Source organism: Cucurbita pepo, chromosome LG03 (assembly GCF_002806865.2).
Source record: "Cucurbita pepo subsp. pepo cultivar mu-cu-16 chromosome LG03, ASM280686v2, whole genome shotgun sequence".
In the NCBI taxonomy this organism is placed as follows: domain Eukaryota; kingdom Viridiplantae; phylum Streptophyta; class Magnoliopsida; order Cucurbitales; family Cucurbitaceae; genus Cucurbita; species Cucurbita pepo.
In genome coordinates, this window is record NC_036640.1 from 4553060 (window position 1) to 4572134 (window position 19075).

Genomic DNA, 19075 nt, shown 5'->3' on the forward strand with positions numbered 1-19075 from the left:
AAATTTTGAAGCTGGATTTGGCTGATTCCGCCATAAAGGAAATTTTGATATTTAAGAACACCAAGATCGGTGCTCTGATACCATGTTAATGTTTGACTCAACATAGAAGTATATTTTAATGTTTTATGAAATCTTCTTATTCTCGGTCTCCAATTTTATTTCTTATTTTCACTAAAAAATTTATTTATTTTATTTATGAATTAATGATAGAGATTCTACGGAGTTCCTAAAAATCTTTCTCCATTCATTTTTGTGAAGATTGAGATGGTGTCGGGGTCGGGGACGAAGATGGAAAATGTCATCTCGTCCCCTGTCTCGTTTAGCTAATAAAAAAAAATCTCTTATCGCTTCCTCCACCTCATTTGAGGTGAGTTCCCTTCATACCTTAGTCGTGCCGGTTAAGTGAACATCTCTAATTAAAAAAAAAAAAAAAAAAAAGTATGATACTACAATTTCAAAAAATATTATCGACACATTTCATATATATAACTCATTTTTTATAAAAAGAAAAAATAAAACTCATTTAGATTTTTTATTAGATTCTTAGGATCTTGTAATATTATATCTTTCTAAAATAAGAAAACAAATCACGAACAATGCACTAAAAATATCAATAATTGAAGAAAAAAAAAAGCTAGGAAATTGGTTTGATAATGTGACATTTTATTTATTTAAATAAATCTTGGAGATCCACGTTTTTTATTTTTTATTTTTTATTTTATTCTAAATTTTTAAAGAATGATCACTTTAATATATGTATATGGCGGATCATGAAGTTGCTCCCCTTCATTTGCGTTTGATAATGAAAATTTTTAAAATAATAATAATCATAATAGAACCAATTAAAAAAAAAAAAAAAACTATTTGATAAATATTTAGAAAATGGTACTTTTTCATGCAATTTTTTTAACTACGTATTTATTTATTTTATTTTATTTTATTTATTTTTTTTTGTAAATAAGCATTTAAAATTTTAACATTAAAAAAAAAAAAAAACATGTTTTATTTTTTATTATCATTTTCAAAATGTGTTTATAAATTTTACTTAAAAAAAAAAAAACGAGATAATGAGATGTCAATAAACAACTTTGGTTCATATATTAACGATAAATGCATTTTTTAAAATGCTGAAGTTATTAAAGCTATTTTTGAAAGAACACCCATTATGTATATGAAATGAACATAAAGATGAAACTATGCTGTGTTAGGAATCACGAGTCTCCACAATGGTATGATGTTGTCCACTTTGAGCATAAGCTCTCATGGCTTTGCTTTGAGCTTCCCCAAAACGCCTCATACCAATGGAGATAGTAGTCCTCACTTATAAACCCATAATCTTCCACTAAATTAACCAATGTGGGACTCGCTCCCAATAATCCTCAACAGTTGTTGTGTGCTTTAGTTCTGAATGCAAGGCAAGCAGCCATCACAGACACATATGAACACTAAGCCTATAATCCATAAATAAGCAGATAACTTCTGAAGTCATAAAGGGTAGCAGCAAAACAAAGCTTACTCATCGCTTCTGTGCTTTCCTTCGTCTAGACTGAGCTTTCTGCCACTTCTTCTGGGAAACCATTTTGCTCTTTGGTTTCAGCTTCAGTTCTTGTGAGAATTTGAAATTTGGATCTCTCATGCGTGCTTGTATGTCCTTGAAAAATTGCATATTCAGTTTCTTCTCCCCTCCCTGCCTCAGCTCTGCATATTCAGGCCCTGACACTATGTTTTCGAATGCTCCTATTAAGATATCTACATCACTCATGACCTCCCACACATTCGTATATCGCCCATCCGGTCCTTTCTTCAGCTTCTTCAATGCATTCTCCACTGCTACTTTCCTGGCTTGTTTTCCAGGGGATAACTCTTCTGGTTTCTGTTCAGATTTCAATAGCTCCGAAATCGTTCGGTATTTCGATGTTTCCTCGAATTCAAATAGTCTATCTATGTATTTGTCACTACTTTCATTCGGGTAGGCCTCTGTAGGAGTATCGTCGTCGTCGTCGTCTTCACTACCAGTCCACAAGGTCTTTTCTTCGTCGCTTCCTGACAAAACACTCCATAATTCATCACTATCATCAGCATCAATCAAGTCTGAGTGTTCTTTTGCCTGCTGCCTTACCTTTCTTATCTCGTCTTCAAGGCGATTTTTTTTCGCTTCTTTATCGTCTTTTTCATCGTCGCTGTCTGTCCATAGAGTAGATTCTTCTTCTTTCATCTGTTTTTCCCAGGCTTTCCTGAATTCCTTATCACCAGGCCGGACTTTTCCAAAAAGATCATAATGTTTGCGCTCATCACGTGAATATGATCTTGATGCTGCATAATATATGAAAATAACAGCAGCTCATAAGCAGAAGCGCAAGTCTTTAACTGCAGATTACAAAGGTTAATGTAAAATCATATAAGTTCAAACAATTTAATGCTTAAGAAACAGGCATAATCCTTCTCTGACAAATACTAAAACTTTACTCTCCTTTCCTCCATTACTGTTGTTTTTGCACATGACATCCAAACATGGTGATAATGTGAGATCCCACGTCAATTGGAGAGGAGAACACAGTATTCTTTATAAGGGTGAGGAAACCTCTCCCTAACAGACGCGTTTTAAAAACCTTGAGGGAAAGCTCGAGAAAGAAAGTCCAAAGAGGACAATATCTGCTAGCGGTGGGTTTGGGCCGTTACAAATGGTATTAGAGCCAAACACTGGGCGATGTGTCAGCGAGGAGGCTAAACCCTGAAGGAGAGTAGATTGTGAGATCCCACATCGGTTGGGGAGGAGAACAAAGCATTTTTAAGGGTGAGGAAACCTCTCCCTAGTAGACACGTTTTAAAAACTTTGAGGGGAAGCCCGAAATGGCCTAAAGAGGACAATATCTGCTAACAATGAGCTTGGGCTGTTACAGATAATGAATGACATGCCTGCAATCCAAGTGTTCCAGTTGGCCCTCTCAAATTCAGTACTTGACAAGTGTATAATCTTACATGTGTATTTAATTTCAGCACACACTCGTATCTGATTCTGAAATTTGTAGCATCAAACCAAAGCCAATTTTCTAAATGGCATCCCCACTAAATTCAGGTCAAGCTCTCACTTCCCATATCACATGGTTTCAGAGTAGTAAATACGATCAATCTAACATTTCTCATTCCAATATTGAATGGAGTTGCCAGTTTACTGTTAATGCTTGTTTTTAGTACAAGTAGCCACAATATTTGCTATCACTTTTTGCTATTGTGTGAGTTTTACAGGGACTTTTGCTTCAGCAACATATTGATTGATGATGGAAGAGGTCTTGTTTCATATTGGGCTTGTCTTTTCTCAATAAAACCTTGATTTTTCATTACATGTATATATTTTCTCGTCTCAAAATGCAAAATCATGGCCAGCCAGCATACAGAAAATAGACATTATGTAAACCATTCCACTTTACACACTCACTGAGAAAGTAAACACAAGCAACATTCATTGCGGAGCAAAAGATATAAAGTCCCAGACAAATAAAGAGAAACAGCAGAAATCCATATCAACATGGATAACCAGGCAAAATTCCAATGGCCAAGCCTAAACTACCGAAGCCAGAAATGAAAATTTTGCAAGTGCCCAACAGCAGCTTCGTTCAGGACTTTTAACAAACAGGTGGTGCGCACAACAAATTAGTGTATGATCAAACATTGCCACCACAAGCGATCAACATATAACTTCCAAACTTCATAACAAACACCTCCCCATTCACCAATCAACCCCATAATCAAGCCAACAAGTACAGAAAAGTATAAAATCGAAGACGCAAATTTTAAGCCACCCAACACTTGCCTTGGAAATTTGGCCGAAACCCATAATCGACCCAAGTTTTTGAACTTCTTGCACCATAATCCGAGACAACAGCTAACAATCTGAAGAAAAGACAATTGGTTAGATATACATATACATATACATATATATTGTCTGTAAGAGTGTTGGATTCAATATCGAAACAGAAATCGAAATGCAAGTAGAAGGAAAAAACATGAAATTGACTTAGATTGATTAAGAATCTGAGAGTAAAAGGTTAGGGGAGAAGAAGGCTGGCCTTGAAGAAGATGAATGCAGAACAGAGTGAAGAAGAACAAGGCGGGAACGGAGCCTACAAACGTTCATATCTCAAATGTGGAATTTTCTCAACGGCTTTGGGAACCATTCAACTCTTTTTCCATCTCATTTCGTTTCATACGGAGAAATGAGAAACTTATTTTTTCATTTTAATTGTTTTTTTTTAAAGCGTCTCAAAATAAATTTTAATCAAAGAAATTAAAAATAAAAAAATAAAAAAATAAAAAGTAACCCTAGCTTATTTAAATAAAGATAATTTAGGGTCATTGGTTTGGGTCGGAAAAATCTTTTGGAGACCAACCCAAACAAAATCGATAACCCAACCCAACTCTATATATTTCAATTAGGTCCTTCGATTTTTTTTTTTAAATAATATTTTAAAAAATTATATTTATGTATATATGTTATATTAATAACTAAAATCTCATAAAATTTAAATATTAAACATTCACAAATCACAACGTACCACGAACCTTGGGTACAAATGTTAAATATTTTTAATTTTCATAATAATATTAAAAGTTAGTGATATGAACCACGGCCAAGGAATTTCCATATCTTAAGGTTCAATTACAAGGACGAGAGTCAATGAGCTACAACAAACCTTGTATATTTTATTCAAGTTACGCTGAACTCATCAAAAGAGATGCATTAAATGCACTTTAAGTTTCATTTGATGCACTCACCTAAATTTATGAAACTAGTCCAAAGACGTTGGATTGTAATCCTATTTACGGGTTAGTTGGGTTGACCTAACAAAAAAAAATACCGAATCAACCCAAATTTTTTTATTTTTTAAAAATTAAACCCAACCTTTTTTTTTTTTTTAATCTAACTCAATTTTTATGATTTGGGTTGATCGGGCGTGATGTATCAAAAATATTTTTAAAATGATTTCCTTTGTAAGAATATTTATATGCAAAATAGAGAAGAATAAAATAATAATCCATGACATGAAATTCAATTTGATGTGACAATTTTGAATAAATAATTATAAACATTAGATTCTAAGGTCACAAAGTTTGATTTCCGCTAACTTTCGGCTGAAGAAATAATTCTCCATATTAATGGGACATCATTTAGGATTTTTAAATTATAGGGTTTTCTTGATCTTTAATTAATCTAAATAAATAAATTAATAGGTTTCAATTATCCTTGCATTTGCTAATTTAAATAATAGATTACAAAATTAATTTTGGTTCTTAAAATCTTTACAAAAATAATGATTTAATTCATATAGTCTAAACTTTAATTTATAATATAGTTCTGTATTTTTATATATTTTGAAACTTGGGTTTAGAACAACTTAAATTATATATTTATATTTGTGTATATTAGATAATTGATTAATCAAGATATAATATTTTTAATTAAAATCACGTTTATACTTTGATTCAGTTGAGGAAGTTCAAGTTGGTTGGATTGGTAATCTAACTCAACCTGAAATTGTTTTACAACTCAACTTAACCCAACACTTTATTTTCGGGTTAGGTTGTTGGGTTCAATTTTTTTTTTAAAAGAAAATTACATAAGAGCGATAATTGCTACTGCAAACTCACAACGAACCGTTGCAATTGGGTGGTGAATAGCTGCAACTGGGCGGCTGAATTGCAACAACTTGACTACGAACAATTGCAACGACAAATGCAACTAGACTACTGTAAGTGAGTATGTGATATGAACTAAGAAACATCAATCATACAATATACTTCAATAATATACTTCAATGAAGATGCGAAGAAAATATTGTTGAAATTATAAAAAAATATTCAATTCATGTCACATCGAAGAAAAATGAAGGTTCATTGTTATAAATTTTAGGTAGGTTACAATTTATTAGAGTAGTTTAGAGTTATTGTATTTCATTAATATATTTTAAGACTTTTTATTTACTGTGAATTATAGTCAGAAAATATGAATGTTATATCTCTTGTAATGCCTTTAATAGTTTCATTTTGAGGCTGTATAAAACCATAATCTGAATCTTACTCCCCTTAAACGAATTCTTTGTCAGTATGTTTGTCTTAAAAACTGAAGGTCAAAGAAAGAAATAAGGCTTGTGATTTTATAGAGGGGACACAATAACAAACGACAAGACAACCCTAAAATTTTTTATATTTATTTTCTGATCAGATAGTCAAATCCACCTTAAGCATACTAAACTCGAACCCGACCCAGCCTACTCAGTTCTTAGAAAACTAAACTCAACCCAACACGGTAACCTATCTAACCCAATTCGACCCTTATAATTCAGGCTGAGTTGATTTAAATTGTCGGTTGTCGAGTTTATTGTATACCCCTAAATAAAATTTATATTTTCGAACTCCAATTTTAAAATGTTTTGTTCACTTAACCTTCAATTTTAAAGAAAAAAAATCATTATTATTTTTTATTACTGTGTATTTACTTTTTTTTTTTTTTAAGATGAAAAGGGACCACATATATTCATTTAATTGAAACAAACATTTTGAAAATCATACTTTTATTTGGTGCATTATCACTAAGAATAAAAAATTAAAATTAAAATTAAAATTAAACATTGTGGGTTAGAATCCCAAGGACATTTCTTTTATCATGCAAAAGTTGGACCAAAATATCTATTTAATTTTCCAATTTAATATGTAATTACTAACAAAATTTTCAAACTTTCATTATAATTTTAAATTCTAAAAAAATTTAAAATTTAATTCCTCTATTGGGTATAAAATAAAAATTTATCCAACTTTAAAACTTAAAAATATTGAATATGTAAAATTGAATGATTAAGAATATGTCGGAGAATAATATTTTTATAAAATTAACTGCACATATGTTATATTTACCGTATGCATACGAGTATTGTCTATCCAAACATAACTAACGACATAGTCATGTTACTTAAAGGCTATCTCGACAGATCAACACAAGTCCATCACCTAATAAAGAATTTACCATAGAGTTCTTTTAAGTGAGTTACCAAAAAGAAATGTGCATCTTATTGATACGAGTATTAATTATCAGTTCATTTAGGTATTTTCTAACCATCATTCTCATTCGGATGTAGTCTTGAAAAGATTCTTGTTGTCTGTGGAGATAGTATTCACTTTTAAAAAGCGAGAATTTGATAACATAATCATGTCATAAAGGAATGTCAGAGCCATTTTAAATATGGATCGTTGCACGTTTCATTCATGTATCCATCATTTATAAGAGCATCACAATAGCGGGGAATTTAATAAATAGAAAAAGGGGAATAGATATAGGTTATTCCACTAAGTATTATAAAGCCAGAAGTGGAGGAAGTATGGTTGAAAAATGAGGCACATTCATTGTCACGTAGTGCATTATTAGAACATAAAAATGGTTTATTTTTAATTTATGTCTTTTTCTTTTTTACAATAATGAATATTTTAGGAAATAATTACATAATTTTGGGCCTGGAATCATGGGTGGGAATTATTTTCAAACATTCCTAAACTAAATATGAAATTCATCACAATTATTCATCTTTTTAATATCTTTTTATGGTTTGGTTCTAACTAATATTTTAAATTTAACCACTTTTTTCTTTAATATATCGGAAAATTTAGGATAACATAATTACGATATTAAATTTTTGTCGTATTTTTTATTGACTATTTTTATATACCCATAAATTTAATATCGACGTAAGAGGTGAATTTAGTATATTATAAAAAAAATTATGAAACATAACAAAATAAACCGTAAAATGTCGTGAATATATTTAAATAATAGATTTTAACTTCTTTAAAAAATTTAAAATAATTATTTACTAATTTTTTAAAAATGAAATTATAAGTTTAGTTATTAAAATTTATTTATTAGGTTGAAAAATAAACTAAAAAAATTAAAATTAAACTCACTGTTATATAAATTTATTTTAAGTGACTCTAAATTTTCAATTTTGTATTTTTAATAGATATGAAGGTTTAAAATTATATATTTTAAATTGAATATAAAATATTATTAATCAATATATAAATTTGTGTTATTTTATTTTATTTTTGGTATAATTATTATTACAGTATCATATAACTTATAATATTTTATACCATGAACATTTTAATTTAACCAAAATAATAATAATAATAATAAGAGTTTATAACCAGAAACAAAAGTTTTATTTTTTAATATAAACATAGTCATTAAAATTTTTAAATTTAGAGTCGAATACAATAGAACATAAAAAACATCGTTTCACGTTATTCCATATAATACAATTTTACACGAGAGAGATAAAAAAGAAAGGGTTTCATCGTCGACAACGACAACGACACAACTCAAACGAAAAAAACCCTCCTCCGAGTTGATTTCTTCAGCACTTCCTTCTTGAAGTTTTTCGGTCTGCACCCGAGCATGTTCAACCAAAAACGATAGCGGGAGAACGAAAACTACATGATGGAACAAGCATTGACATTGTCATCACTAAAAACAGAGACATAGTTGTCTTCATGTGCTGTTGGAAAAGCTTGCACAACATTCCTAACAAACCCAGCCGGAGCCTTCTTATCATAAGCTCCTGAGGCATAAGGGTAATGAACAAGATGCTGTGGAATGTAAGGCCAAAATTCAGCTCTTTTTCCTGTGCTTTTTACTCTCTTGAGCACTTTTTTTGCATCAACATACCCACTAACCCTCACCCTATGTTGCTTCCTCATCACTTCCACCGTCTTCACTCCTACATCGATCGATGTTCGGGTCATTTTTCAACTTCATATCTTAAATGGTTGCAAACAGAGAACAAATATCGAAACTTATTAAGCTATACTCGGTTAACTGTTCTAATAGTTTGGAGTTTAAAACGTGTTTGCTAGGGAGAGGTTTCCACACCCTTATAAAGAAATGTTTCGTTCTCCACTCCAACCAAAATGGGATCTCATAATCCACCATTTTTGAGGTCCAGCGTCCTCGCTGACACTCGTTCCTCTCTCCAATCGATGTGGGATCTCACAGAAAAATACCCTTTTAAGAGCCGAGACAACATCACGTTGTAAGAACTTGATTAGTTAACGAGAGGGAGACAAAATGATCTGACCTTTCATGGAAGTGACGGCGTTTCTAACTCTTCTTTCACATCCATCACAATCCATCTTCACTTTAATCTCGACGGTCTAAAAAAACAAGTAACGTGAATTAAAAAGAGGTAAAAGATGGGAAAATTGTGAACAAATTGTTGGTGTACCTGCATAGGCTTGTGTTTGCTTCTTGTTGTAGTTGATGAGACAATGCAAAAGTTGGAAAGGTAATCAAGAGCTCCCATTTTTCGTTTGCCTTTTGCGCAAAGCAAAGCCAAAGAGGGTTTGGCTGATAAATAAGAGAGGCACCATATGGGTTTAAATAAGAACAATTAATTTAATGAAATGGGGCATTTAATTTTAGCCTTTAAGATTAAAGATAAGTACAAAAGCATAATCATTTGCGTAGAAAATAGAGAGAAAAAGGGGTTTGAAATCATGAAACTCGCAATATTTTGGATTAATATTGGTTATGGGTGTTACACTTTTCTTTATCTTTTTGCCTATTTTATTTTTTTTATTTTTTATTTTTATGTTATTATATTGCTTTACAGTTGTTTGTAATAATTGTGTAATATCCTATTTTATCTAATGAATTGGGTAATTCAAAAATTTTATCAATTCAATATGGATTTGAAATAAATTCAAATTAATTTGAAATAAATGGTTTATAAGTTGTAATTTAGTTTTAAAAAAGAAGGTCCACCAAGATTTGAACTCGGGTTACTAGATTCAAAGTCCAATGTCCTAACCACTAGACTATGAGACCTTTTCTTTGTAAATGTAGTTAATTGACTTAATCGAATAATCTAAACTAGCCAAATCGTGGATTTGAATTTAGTTTATAGATTGTAATTCAATTTAATTTTAAAAAAAAAATAGATAAATAAATAGATAAAGAAAGAAAAAAATAAAAAATAAATAGATAGATAAAGGAAAAAGAAAAAAAAAATAGATAGATAAAGGAAAAAGAAAAAAAAAAAGGAAAAAAAAAAAAAAAAATAGATAGATATAGGAAAAGATAAAAAAAAAAATAAAAAAATAAAAAAATAAAAAAATAAAAGATTAAAAATAAATAAATAGATAGATAAAGGAAAAAGATTAAAAAAAAAAGATAAAAAAATAAACAAATAGATAGATAAAGGAAAAAGAAAAAAAAATAGTTACAAAATAAATAAATAGATGGATAAAGGAAAAGGAATAAATAGATAGATAAAGGAAAAAGAATAAAAAGAAGGTCCTACCGAGATTTGAACTCGGGTTACTGGATTCAGAGTCCAATGTCCTAACCACTAGACCATAGGACCTTTTTGCTTATTAGCGGCTACATAATAATAGTAATATAAAATATCATACAGATTATTTATAAGAAGTTGTTTTGTTATTATAATTTATTATTCTCATTTTAAATCGTGATTAAATTATCTTTATTAGGTGCAAGTTTTGAATTTGAATATTATAGAAAAGTCTAAAATTAAATGGGTAACTATGATTTCCTCCCAAAATTATAGCTATTGTGTTTATTATTTCGGGAGACTTTCAAAAAATAATTAATTTATTTTGTGATATCTAATTGATATTAAATTAATAAAAATATAAATGGTCATAACTTTAATTAATATATTTTATTTACTTTTTACTATATTCTATTTTTATTCTTAAGGAAGATAGGAATCAACACAAACAGATATAATTTATGAACTCTCAAGAGTGTAATCGTTAATTATTATATTTATAAAACTAATCGAGAGAGTGAGAAGTGTCTCACATTTCCGTACAAAAAATGAGTTAATACCAAATCAAAATAAATTTCAAGGTTAAATTAGAAGTTATTCAACGTCAACAAATGCTCGATATTGTTGTATTTATTGAATTTATCATTCATCAAATTTGCGTAATGAGGCATGTAGTTCTCATCGTCATCCTCGGACAAAAATTAAAGATACTCAAAATTAAACCTAATTTCATCTTAATTAGGGTTAGAGCTATTCAATGAGTTAGAAAAATCCAATTTGACTAATGGCAGTACTAGACGACTCAATCCCGTCCCATTTGAATAAGATTTTTCATGCTCCTCACAAGAAAATCTTCCAAATAGATTCTCGTAATCGGCCTCCATAAAATCAATCATTCTACTAGTGGTTTCAACGGCAGCAAAATCAGTAGAGAAAAAGAATATCCAACATTCTAGAAAATATTTTCTCCCAAATACTCGGAATTCTTTCATTAATGATTTATGTTTTTCTTTTTTAACCATTTCACTAAAATGTTTATTAAATCGTAGTTGTAATAAATTTCCTTATTTTGATCTTGTTTTACTTATTTTATTTATTTATTTATTTATTTATTTATTTTACCGTTTAATGTAATAGATTTCCTTATTTTGACCCTCTTTTTCACCCCGTGATGTAATAAATTCCCTTATTTGAATCCTTTTTTCTTTGACCGTTTTGACTTTGACTGGATAAGTTAATTATTTAGTAATTTAATTTAAGTCCCTTCCACTCCCATTTCTATATTTTTTAAATTATTTTTAATATTAATTTTTTTAATATTACATGCCTACTTTGGTGACTCCATTTTAACCTTAAATTAATTATTCCTCCATACCAAAATTTAAAAATTATTTCTTAATTAATTAACTAATACATTAGAAAATGCTCAAAATCTAATAAAAATCAATTTTTTATTTTTTTATTTTTTATGTAAACCTTTTAAATAAATATTGAACCTTCAAACATAAAAACACTCTTCAAAATTAAAATTAAAATAAACTTAGTTCAACAATAATCAATATGTACCTTTAGATCGAAAGTTCATATCTTTGTACTCGAACCGTAACCGAACCATAGCCATGAAGAAAAAGCGGTGGAAAATGGGTCAAGAGCTGAAACTCGAAGCACTAGCTTCCACTTTGCTGACTGTAGCTAAAAGAGACTCGAATCTATAGAGGCTCCTCCTTACCCACAGTCAACAAAGGGAGGCTAAGTCTTCATTCATGCTTATGATAAGCACCAAAACGACGCCGTTCCCAAACCACTTTCTCTCTGCTTCCTTCTCATGTTTTCTCATATCACATCACCTCTATTTATAAGATCCCCAAGCCCCTTTGATCCGAAAGGCGAAATGACAAAATTACCCCCAAACTTTGACTTATTACGGACGTTACGTCGAATTCGAAATTCATTTTATTGATATGACATATTTGGTAAATTCAATTAATTTATATAAGTATTTTAAGTAATGCATAGCATAACGTATCTCGCTAATTTAAGTAGGCTATTAAAATTGATAATATCGAAGAAAAAAATAAGAACAATCTCCTATAAATGAATGAGTAATGTTCCGTGGAAAAGGTACACTGAAATATAATACCAATCAATTTAGGTTGGATTGTGTTGTGTTGGATTATATTTTTTTCGGTGTGGGTTGTGTTAAATTTTTGAAAAATAAAAAACGAGTTGACAATTTTTTGATCGGGTTAAACCGAAAAATAGTATTACAACTCACCCACCCTAATTCAAGTCGATTCATGGATGGTCAATTTTTTTGGTCCGGTTTCATGTCCTTGATGATTTCCATTTTTTATTTTTTAATCAAATATTCAAAATTAAAGTTAAATTAAATTAATTATACATAAAAATACAGTAATTAAAGCGGTCAAACGGTTAAAAAAGAAAAAAAAGCATCAAATTAAGGAAATTTATTCCGTCAAACGGTAAAATAAAAAGGATGAATATAAGGAAATTTATTACACTACACAGTATAATAAAAATAAAATTTATTACAACTATGAGTTAAAACAATTTTAGTGTAGAGGTTAAAAAAGGAAAACATAAATAATTATAATGAACATTCGCGAGTATTTGGGAGCAAATATTTTCTGGACCGTTGGATCTTCCGCTCCCGCTGATCCCATTGCCTTTAAATGCCTCCTCTGTCTCTCACTGTCTTGAGCGCCAAGTAAACTAACAAACCACATCCATCTCTCTCTGCTCCTCTCCCGGAATCCGCAGCTATGGTTAGAGGAAAATTGAGCTTCAATCTGATTAGGAACCGCAAATCTCGATGCTCCACGTTCAAGCAGAGGAAGAACAGTTTGATGAAGAAGGCTTACGAGCTCTCCACGCTTTGCGACGTAAGAACATGTGTTCTCATCAATGGCCCTGGCTTTGCGCCTGATGAAGATCCGTCGCTTTCCTCTGTGGAATTTCACACTTGGCCTTCGAATCGCAGCGAGGTTGAACATATGATTCATGCCTACAAGAACGGAAACTGTAATTTGCAGAAACGGAAGTGTTTCGATTTGAGTGATTACTTCTCGGATCGGAAGAGAAAATTGGTAACAGAGATGTGTAAGCATCGCGAGAAGGTTGGGAAAATCATGTGGCCTGACTGGGATGAGCGGCTTGATTGTTTATCGGAACAGCAATTGAGAGAGTTCATGAATGGATTGGATTCGAGAATCGAAGCCGCTGGTAGAATGATTGATTTCATGGACGCTGATAACGAGAATCTGTTCGGAATGTTTTCCTGTGAGGAGTACGAAAATGTTGTTCAAATGGGAGGGGATTCGAGTACTCCAGTGCCGCCATTGGTTGAATTGGAGTCCCCTGATTCGTTGAATACCCCTAACCCTAACCCTAATGAGGATGAAATTGGGTGTAATTTTGAGAATCTTGAATTTCTGTTAGAGGACGAGGATGAGAATTACATGGCTCTTTACGCAAATCTGATGAACGATGAACTTGATGAATGCAACGATATCGAGCAATGGTTGAGGACGGGTAACTTCTAGACATTGGAATTCATGTTGATTTGGTACTAACTCATTTTTTTGTACTGAAAAATGTGAGACTATTCTCAGCCTCTGTTAGCTCTGTAAATGTTACTAATATTAAATAATGCACTCTGCATTTAGTGTTCTTCGTAAATTCTGTAATCTTGTTTGTTACTCATGTACAACGAATTCACAAAAAATAATAATAATAATAATAATAATAAAATAAATAATAACGTGAAACTGTGGATCTTGGGTTCGGGTCGGTCAACCCATACACAGCCTAATGGGAAACCGGCCAGGCGTGGCCCGTAAGCCCGCCTTGTCGCTCATGCCACAAACACGTGTCACGCGTGCCTGGTGTGTCGATCCGAATTCCGCGACGCGTCGGCTCCCTAGGGTGACACATGGCGCCTCATGCAGACAGGCCAACTCCTTTTCTGCTCCATTCGATTGGCCCGGCCCCACGCGTGTTCCCTGGCGGCCCAGCCTCACGACCCGCGCACCCGAGAATGTGACCCGGAACGCCACCCGACACTCTCTTCCTCTCCACAACGACACGTGTCGCGTATGCGGACGTTGACTCGTTCGACTTAAGGCGGCTCGATGTTAATTTATGATAGAAAAAACAAGATGAACGTTCTAATTAGTTTGTTTAAGTTAATTATTTTTATTATTTTTTACTTAATAAATAACCATATTTAATTTTCTTTCGCATGTTAAAATTTTCATTTTCTGTTGTTACGATTTTTTTTATAATAATTATAGATCGATTTATGTCGATAAACTTTTAATTTATTTTATCTAAAATTGTATTAAATAATTATGAATAGTAAATAAATAAACATTTTTAAAAAATTAAAGTTTTTAATCCCTAGAACCCAAACTAAAAATAGAGGGTTGAGTTATTAATCAAACCAACCCAACTTATTAATCTAAAAAGATCCATTAACCCAACCTAACCCAACCTGAACTTTTGAATTAATCCAAAAAAGTTCAACAGCCCAACCCAACCTAACCCAACCTGAACTTTTGAATTAATCCAAAAAAGTTCAACAGCCCAACCCAACCTAGACTATGTACAATCTTACACGAGCATATGATGGATACGACATCGATATCCATCCTCAAAGCATATGTTCCTTTGAATTACCCGTCTTGTGTACAGTCGAATTTGACCTTATTGAGAGAAAGTATGCGTTCCAAAATAACAACTACGGTTGAAAACAAACAACCGAAGCTACTCTTGTAGCCTTGAAGGCCTAGTTTATGTTCAGGAAGTAGAGAACCATCATCTTCAAGTCTGAAATCCAAGAGAGAAGATTAAGATTAATTATTTACTTGGACTTAGTTACAGATTGATAATAAAAGCCATTCCGCTTTGAAAATGCCTATATCAATAATATCTCATGATCACCAAGAATCTAATAATATGATTTTGTGTCGTGAATGACTAACCCAACAACAGATGTTCCAAACTTGAACTGAATCCTAAAGAACAAAATAAATACCACCCTAGAGTAAGATGGTTGTAACGGTCCATCCCTAGCAGATATTGTCTTTTTTAGACTTCTCCTCAAGATTTTATAATGCGTCGGTTAGAGAGAGGTTTCCACACCCTTATAAAGAATGCTTCGTTCTCCTCCCCAACCGATGTGGGATCTCACAATCGACTCGCTGGCCCCGAAGGGGAGTGGATTGTGAGATCTCACATCGGTTGGGGAAGAGAATGAAGCATTCTTTATAAGGGTGTGGAAACCTCTCCCTAGCAGACTGTGTTTTAAAAACCTTGAGGGGAAGCTCGAAAGGGAAAGCCCAAAGAGAACAATATTTGCTAGCGGTGGGCTTGAGCCGTTACAATCATCTTGTAAGACTCATACTCCATACTATGTCTCTACAGGCTCTCATATTTATTATAAACGGGGCAGAAGCATACCTCGAGGCGGTCATTTTCAGCCGATCCTTGCCCGTTATGTCCTAATCATGCTGCAGCCTTTGAACCAATAACCATCCATGGTAGAGTTTGTAGCAAACTGTTCACCCTCTTTGGAAATATGAAACGAAACCATCTTCGTGAGCTGCGGCTTGCAAGACCTCAAAGAGACAAATGAGTTACCAGTCCAGTGAAGATCAAGAGAAGTGCTGCCAAAATAATCTCAAAGAATCAAGTTGTTTAAGTATAACGAATCCTCATGAGCTACCAGTAATCCTTGCACGAACAAATTCCATGTTCAAAGTGATGAAAGCGATGTCGATCTCTCAGCACAATTTGACGACAAAAAGCCTTGGAGATTAGTTTTGCAGCAGTGTGACAGTCATTACAAATCCTCAAGTTTTTAATTATCCTGATTGGTGTTGGTGAACTAATATTAATAAGGCCAAATGCAATGGCTAGCTTCTCACTATGTCTAAACAGAGTACTCTCCTTCTCTTCTTCATCAACATCAAGCAAAACCTCATTTGTATCAGGTGTATAACCTTCTAGCTTTAATTTCATAGCCATTTGACCTAACATGTCCTCAATTGCATCCATGTCGGGGTGCGTTTTATCTCCAGCCAGAAACTCGTGAACTACTCCATTTGCTTCAATCATGCTACAACCAGGAGTCTTTAAAACTCTATGTTTTGTCATCATGCCCCTAATCTCAAGAACATCGTCCCATTTCCCTTTTGAAGCATATATGTTCGATAGCAATACGTGGAACCCGTCATGATCAGGTTGAAGCTCAATCAGCTTCCTCCCAACCCTTCTTCCCATTTCACTATCACCATGTTTCTTACATGCCCCAAGTAAGGCACCCCAAGTAGCAACATCTGGTGTCATCGGCATACGATTGAGAAGCTCCTCGGCTTCTTGAAGCTTACCTGCACGCCCTAGAAGATCAACCATGCACCCATAGTGCTTAACATTGGGTTTTATCTTATGATCATAAATCATTGAATGAAAATGATGCCGCCCTTCATCTACTAAACCCATGTGTCGACAAGCACCAAGTACTCCCACAAATGTTATCTCATTAGGTGTTACATGACCTTTTTTCATATTAGAAAACATCTCAAGCGAGCTTTCTACCGACCCGTTCATAGCTAACCCAAGAATTAGAGCATTCCAAGTCGAAACCCCTTTCTCAACCATCCCGTCGAAAACCTCCAAGGCACTTTCAACACATCCACACTTCATATACATGTCTATGAGAGTTGTACCTAGAATAACATTAACAGTGAGACCGTTCCTTTTTATGTAAGCATGAACCCACTTCCCTTGCTCGAGGGCAGCCAAGCGAGTGCACGCAGATATCACACTTACTAACGTGGTCTCGTCTGGTCTGAAGCCGTTCAATTGCATTTCCTGAAAAAGTGTGAGTGTCTCATAAAAAAGGTCATGTTGTGCATATCCTGATATCATAGAACTCCAAGACACAACATCCTTCTTGGGCATGGAATCAAATATGGTTTTGGCATTCTCAACTAAACCACATTTCAAATACCCGGAGATCAAAGAGTTCCAAGATATCAAGTCTAGCAAGTAGGCTTCATCGAATAGTTTTCGTGCCACCATTATATCCCCAAATTTCGAGTACATATGAATCAAAGCATTTTGAAGGTTTATATAAGATTCAATTCCAATTTTCAAGGCCAAGCTGTGGATCAATTTCCCCATATTGACAATTAGTAAGTTTGCACAAGCAGAAAGAGCACTAACTGTTACAACTTCATCCACCATTACACCAAATTTATGCATTCCTGCAAATGTTCTCATAGCCTCCTCAAACATCTCATTTTGTTCATAGCAAGCAATTAATGCACTCCATGTTACCATATCTCTCTCAGGCATTTCATCAAACAGTTTACATGCTTCAACCACTAGTCCTTTGTTGCCAAACAAAACAATCATAGAATTCGAAGCAATTATACTCTTCTCTGGCATTTGATCATACATATACTTAGCCTCCTCTACATTCCCTATTTGAACATACCCAGCCAAAATTGAATTCCATGACACAGAATCCAAAACAGAACTTTCATCGAACACCCGGCGGGCATCACTCATTTTCGAGCAAACAGAAAAAAAATTAATCAAAGTATTTTGAACATAAACATCTGAATCAAAACCCAGCTTCATAACATGATTATGTACCTGTTTTCCTTCCCATTCTGACCGACGGATTGAACAAGCCTGAATCAGAAGCGGGTAAGTGTAATTATCAGCCTCCAGATACTTGAACAGCATCGATTTGTAAAGACTCAAAGCAAAATGCGGCGAGTTTCTTTGAATATAAGCTCTCATCATCATATTCCACATGAAGCAATTCGTGTTCTCAATCAGGTTGAAGATTCGGAGGGTGTAATCGATGTGAATGAAGGGAAATTCCGTTGAGAACTTGATTAGTCTGCTTGCGGCGTAAGTGTCTCTTATTAACCCAGTTAGAAGCATCTGAGATAGAACTTGATCGAATTGCTTGATGTTCTGACATTGCTTCATATGAAACTCCAAAATTGAAAGATCAATGGTGGGTTTGAAGGTGGGTTTGAAGGTGGGTTTGTGAATCAGAGATGATTTAAATGCAGAAGCAAGGAGGTTCGATCTGAAGAAATTCATATAACTCTTACCTTCAAACACCCGCGGTTGTTTCGCTAAATAATTTGCATCCGAAACACACACAAAGTCCCTTCAATGAGGCTCAGTTCAATCAAGAACTCTCAAAGTTTCAGTTATATATATGTCTCATTTTCTAAATTAATTTAATTTTAATCTTAGATTTTCGTAACAATTCACAAGTGAGATAATATGATTTTAGATTAAATTACAAAATTATGTTTAATAAGTTTAAATTTTGTACATCTCCATTACTTTCACCGAAGTTTAAGACAAAAAGTAGTTTTCACTTTGTTCTTATTAACGTTCATTAACATCGGAATCATCTTCTTCTATTTATATTGTTATACCGAACATTATTTGTTGAGGATGGTTGGGAGGGAGTCTCACGTTAGCTAATTTAGTGGAAAATTATGGGTTTAGAAGTGAGGATTACTATGTCTCCACTGGTACGAGGTCTTTTGGGAAGCTTAGAGAGATTATGCTCAAAGTGGATAATATCATAGCATTGTGAAGAGTCGTGATTCCTAACATGATATCAAAATCATGCTCTTAACTCAGTCATGTCAATTGAGGATATCATGCTCTTAACTCAG

At 33.0% G+C, this 19075-nt stretch overlaps 4 protein-coding genes and 1 non-coding gene across 7 annotated transcripts; 1 reads left to right on the top strand and 4 right to left on the bottom strand.

Annotated features, from left to right (window-relative positions):
• Positions 1 to 1322: 1322 nt before the first annotated feature.
• LOC111791283 lies at positions 1323 to 4202 on the bottom strand. Its single transcript, XM_023672561.1, has 3 exons — positions 4068 to 4202; positions 3812 to 3891; positions 1323 to 2313 (listed from the first exon to the last, which is right to left on the bottom strand). The coding sequence occupies exons 1-3, from the start codon at positions 4133 to 4135 to the stop codon at positions 1517 to 1519; spliced, it is 945 nt and encodes a 314-aa protein (XP_023528329.1). The 5' UTR covers positions 4136 to 4202; the 3' UTR covers positions 1323 to 1516.
• A 4068-nt stretch (positions 4203 to 8270) lies between these two features.
• Positions 8271 to 9405, bottom strand: LOC111791232 (heavy metal-associated isoprenylated plant protein 21). The gene is made up of 3 exons (XM_023672495.1): positions 9270 to 9405; positions 9123 to 9198; positions 8271 to 8765 (listed from the first exon to the last, which is right to left on the bottom strand). The coding sequence occupies exons 1-3, from the start codon at positions 9345 to 9347 to the stop codon at positions 8479 to 8481; spliced, it is 441 nt and encodes a 146-aa protein (XP_023528263.1). The 5' UTR covers positions 9348 to 9405; the 3' UTR covers positions 8271 to 8478.
• A 932-nt stretch (positions 9406 to 10337) lies between these two features.
• TRNAQ-CUG lies at positions 10338 to 10409 on the bottom strand. Its single transcript has one exon. It is a non-coding gene; the product is annotated as a tRNA-Gln (tRNA).
• Positions 10410 to 13057: 2648 nt separating this feature from the next.
• Positions 13058 to 13901, top strand: LOC111791719 (agamous-like MADS-box protein AGL14). Its single transcript, XM_023673189.1, has one exon. It carries the CDS (start codon positions 13121 to 13123, stop codon positions 13898 to 13900), a length of 780 nt encoding a protein of 259 aa, XP_023528957.1. The 5' UTR covers positions 13058 to 13120; the 3' UTR covers position 13901.
• An 878-nt stretch (positions 13902 to 14779) lies between these two features.
• On the bottom strand, positions 14780 to 18572 carry LOC111789861 (pentatricopeptide repeat-containing protein At1g08070, chloroplastic-like). 3 transcript variants are annotated; one of them, XM_023670571.1, is made up of 2 exons: positions 15819 to 18572; positions 14780 to 15185 (listed from the first exon to the last, which is right to left on the bottom strand). In XM_023670571.1, the coding sequence occupies exon 1, from the start codon at positions 18480 to 18482 to the stop codon at positions 16080 to 16082; it is 2403 nt and encodes an 800-aa protein (XP_023526339.1). In that variant the 5' UTR covers positions 18483 to 18572; the 3' UTR covers positions 14780 to 15185; positions 15819 to 16079. The 3 variants fall into 3 exon arrangements, with proteins under 3 accessions (XP_023526339.1, XP_023526340.1, XP_023526341.1); XM_023670572.1 differs by lacking the exon at positions 14780 to 15185 and having other exon boundaries at positions 15668 to 18371; positions 18494 to 18553; XM_023670573.1 differs by lacking the exon at positions 14780 to 15185 and having other exon boundaries at positions 15668 to 18359; positions 18494 to 18552.
• Positions 18573 to 19075: the final 503 nt, after the last annotated feature.

Bases quoted from the DNA above. Each gene is read 5' to 3' on its own strand.
- LOC111791283 (XM_023672561.1), bottom strand. From the start codon at position 4,135: ATGAACGTTTGTAGGCTCCGTTCCCGCCTTGTTCTTCTTCACTCTGTT. The intron at 3,892-4,067 runs GCCAGCCTTCTT...TCTTTTCTTCAG, and splicing joins CTGCATTCATCTTCTTCAAG to ATTGTTAGCTGTTGTCTCGG. The intron at 2,314-3,811 runs GCAAGTGTTGGG...TATATTATGCAG, and splicing joins GTTTCGGCCAAATTTCCAAG to CATCAAGATCATATTCACGT.
- LOC111789861 (XM_023670571.1), bottom strand. From the start codon at position 18,482: ATGAATTTCTTCAGATCGAACCTCCTTGCTTCTGCATTTAAATCATCT.
- LOC111791719 (XM_023673189.1), top strand. From the start codon at position 13,121: ATGGTTAGAGGAAAATTGAGCTTCAATCTGATTAGGAACCGCAAATCT.
- LOC111791232 (XM_023672495.1), bottom strand. From the start codon at position 9,347: ATGGGAGCTCTTGATTACCTTTCCAACTTTTGCATTGTCTCATCAACT. The intron at 9,199-9,269 runs GTACACCAACAA...TTGTTTTTTTAG, and splicing joins GCAAACACAAGCCTATGCAG to ACCGTCGAGATTAAAGTGAA. The intron at 8,766-9,122 runs GTCAGATCATTT...CGATCGATGTAG, and splicing joins CGCCGTCACTTCCATGAAAG to GAGTGAAGACGGTGGAAGTG.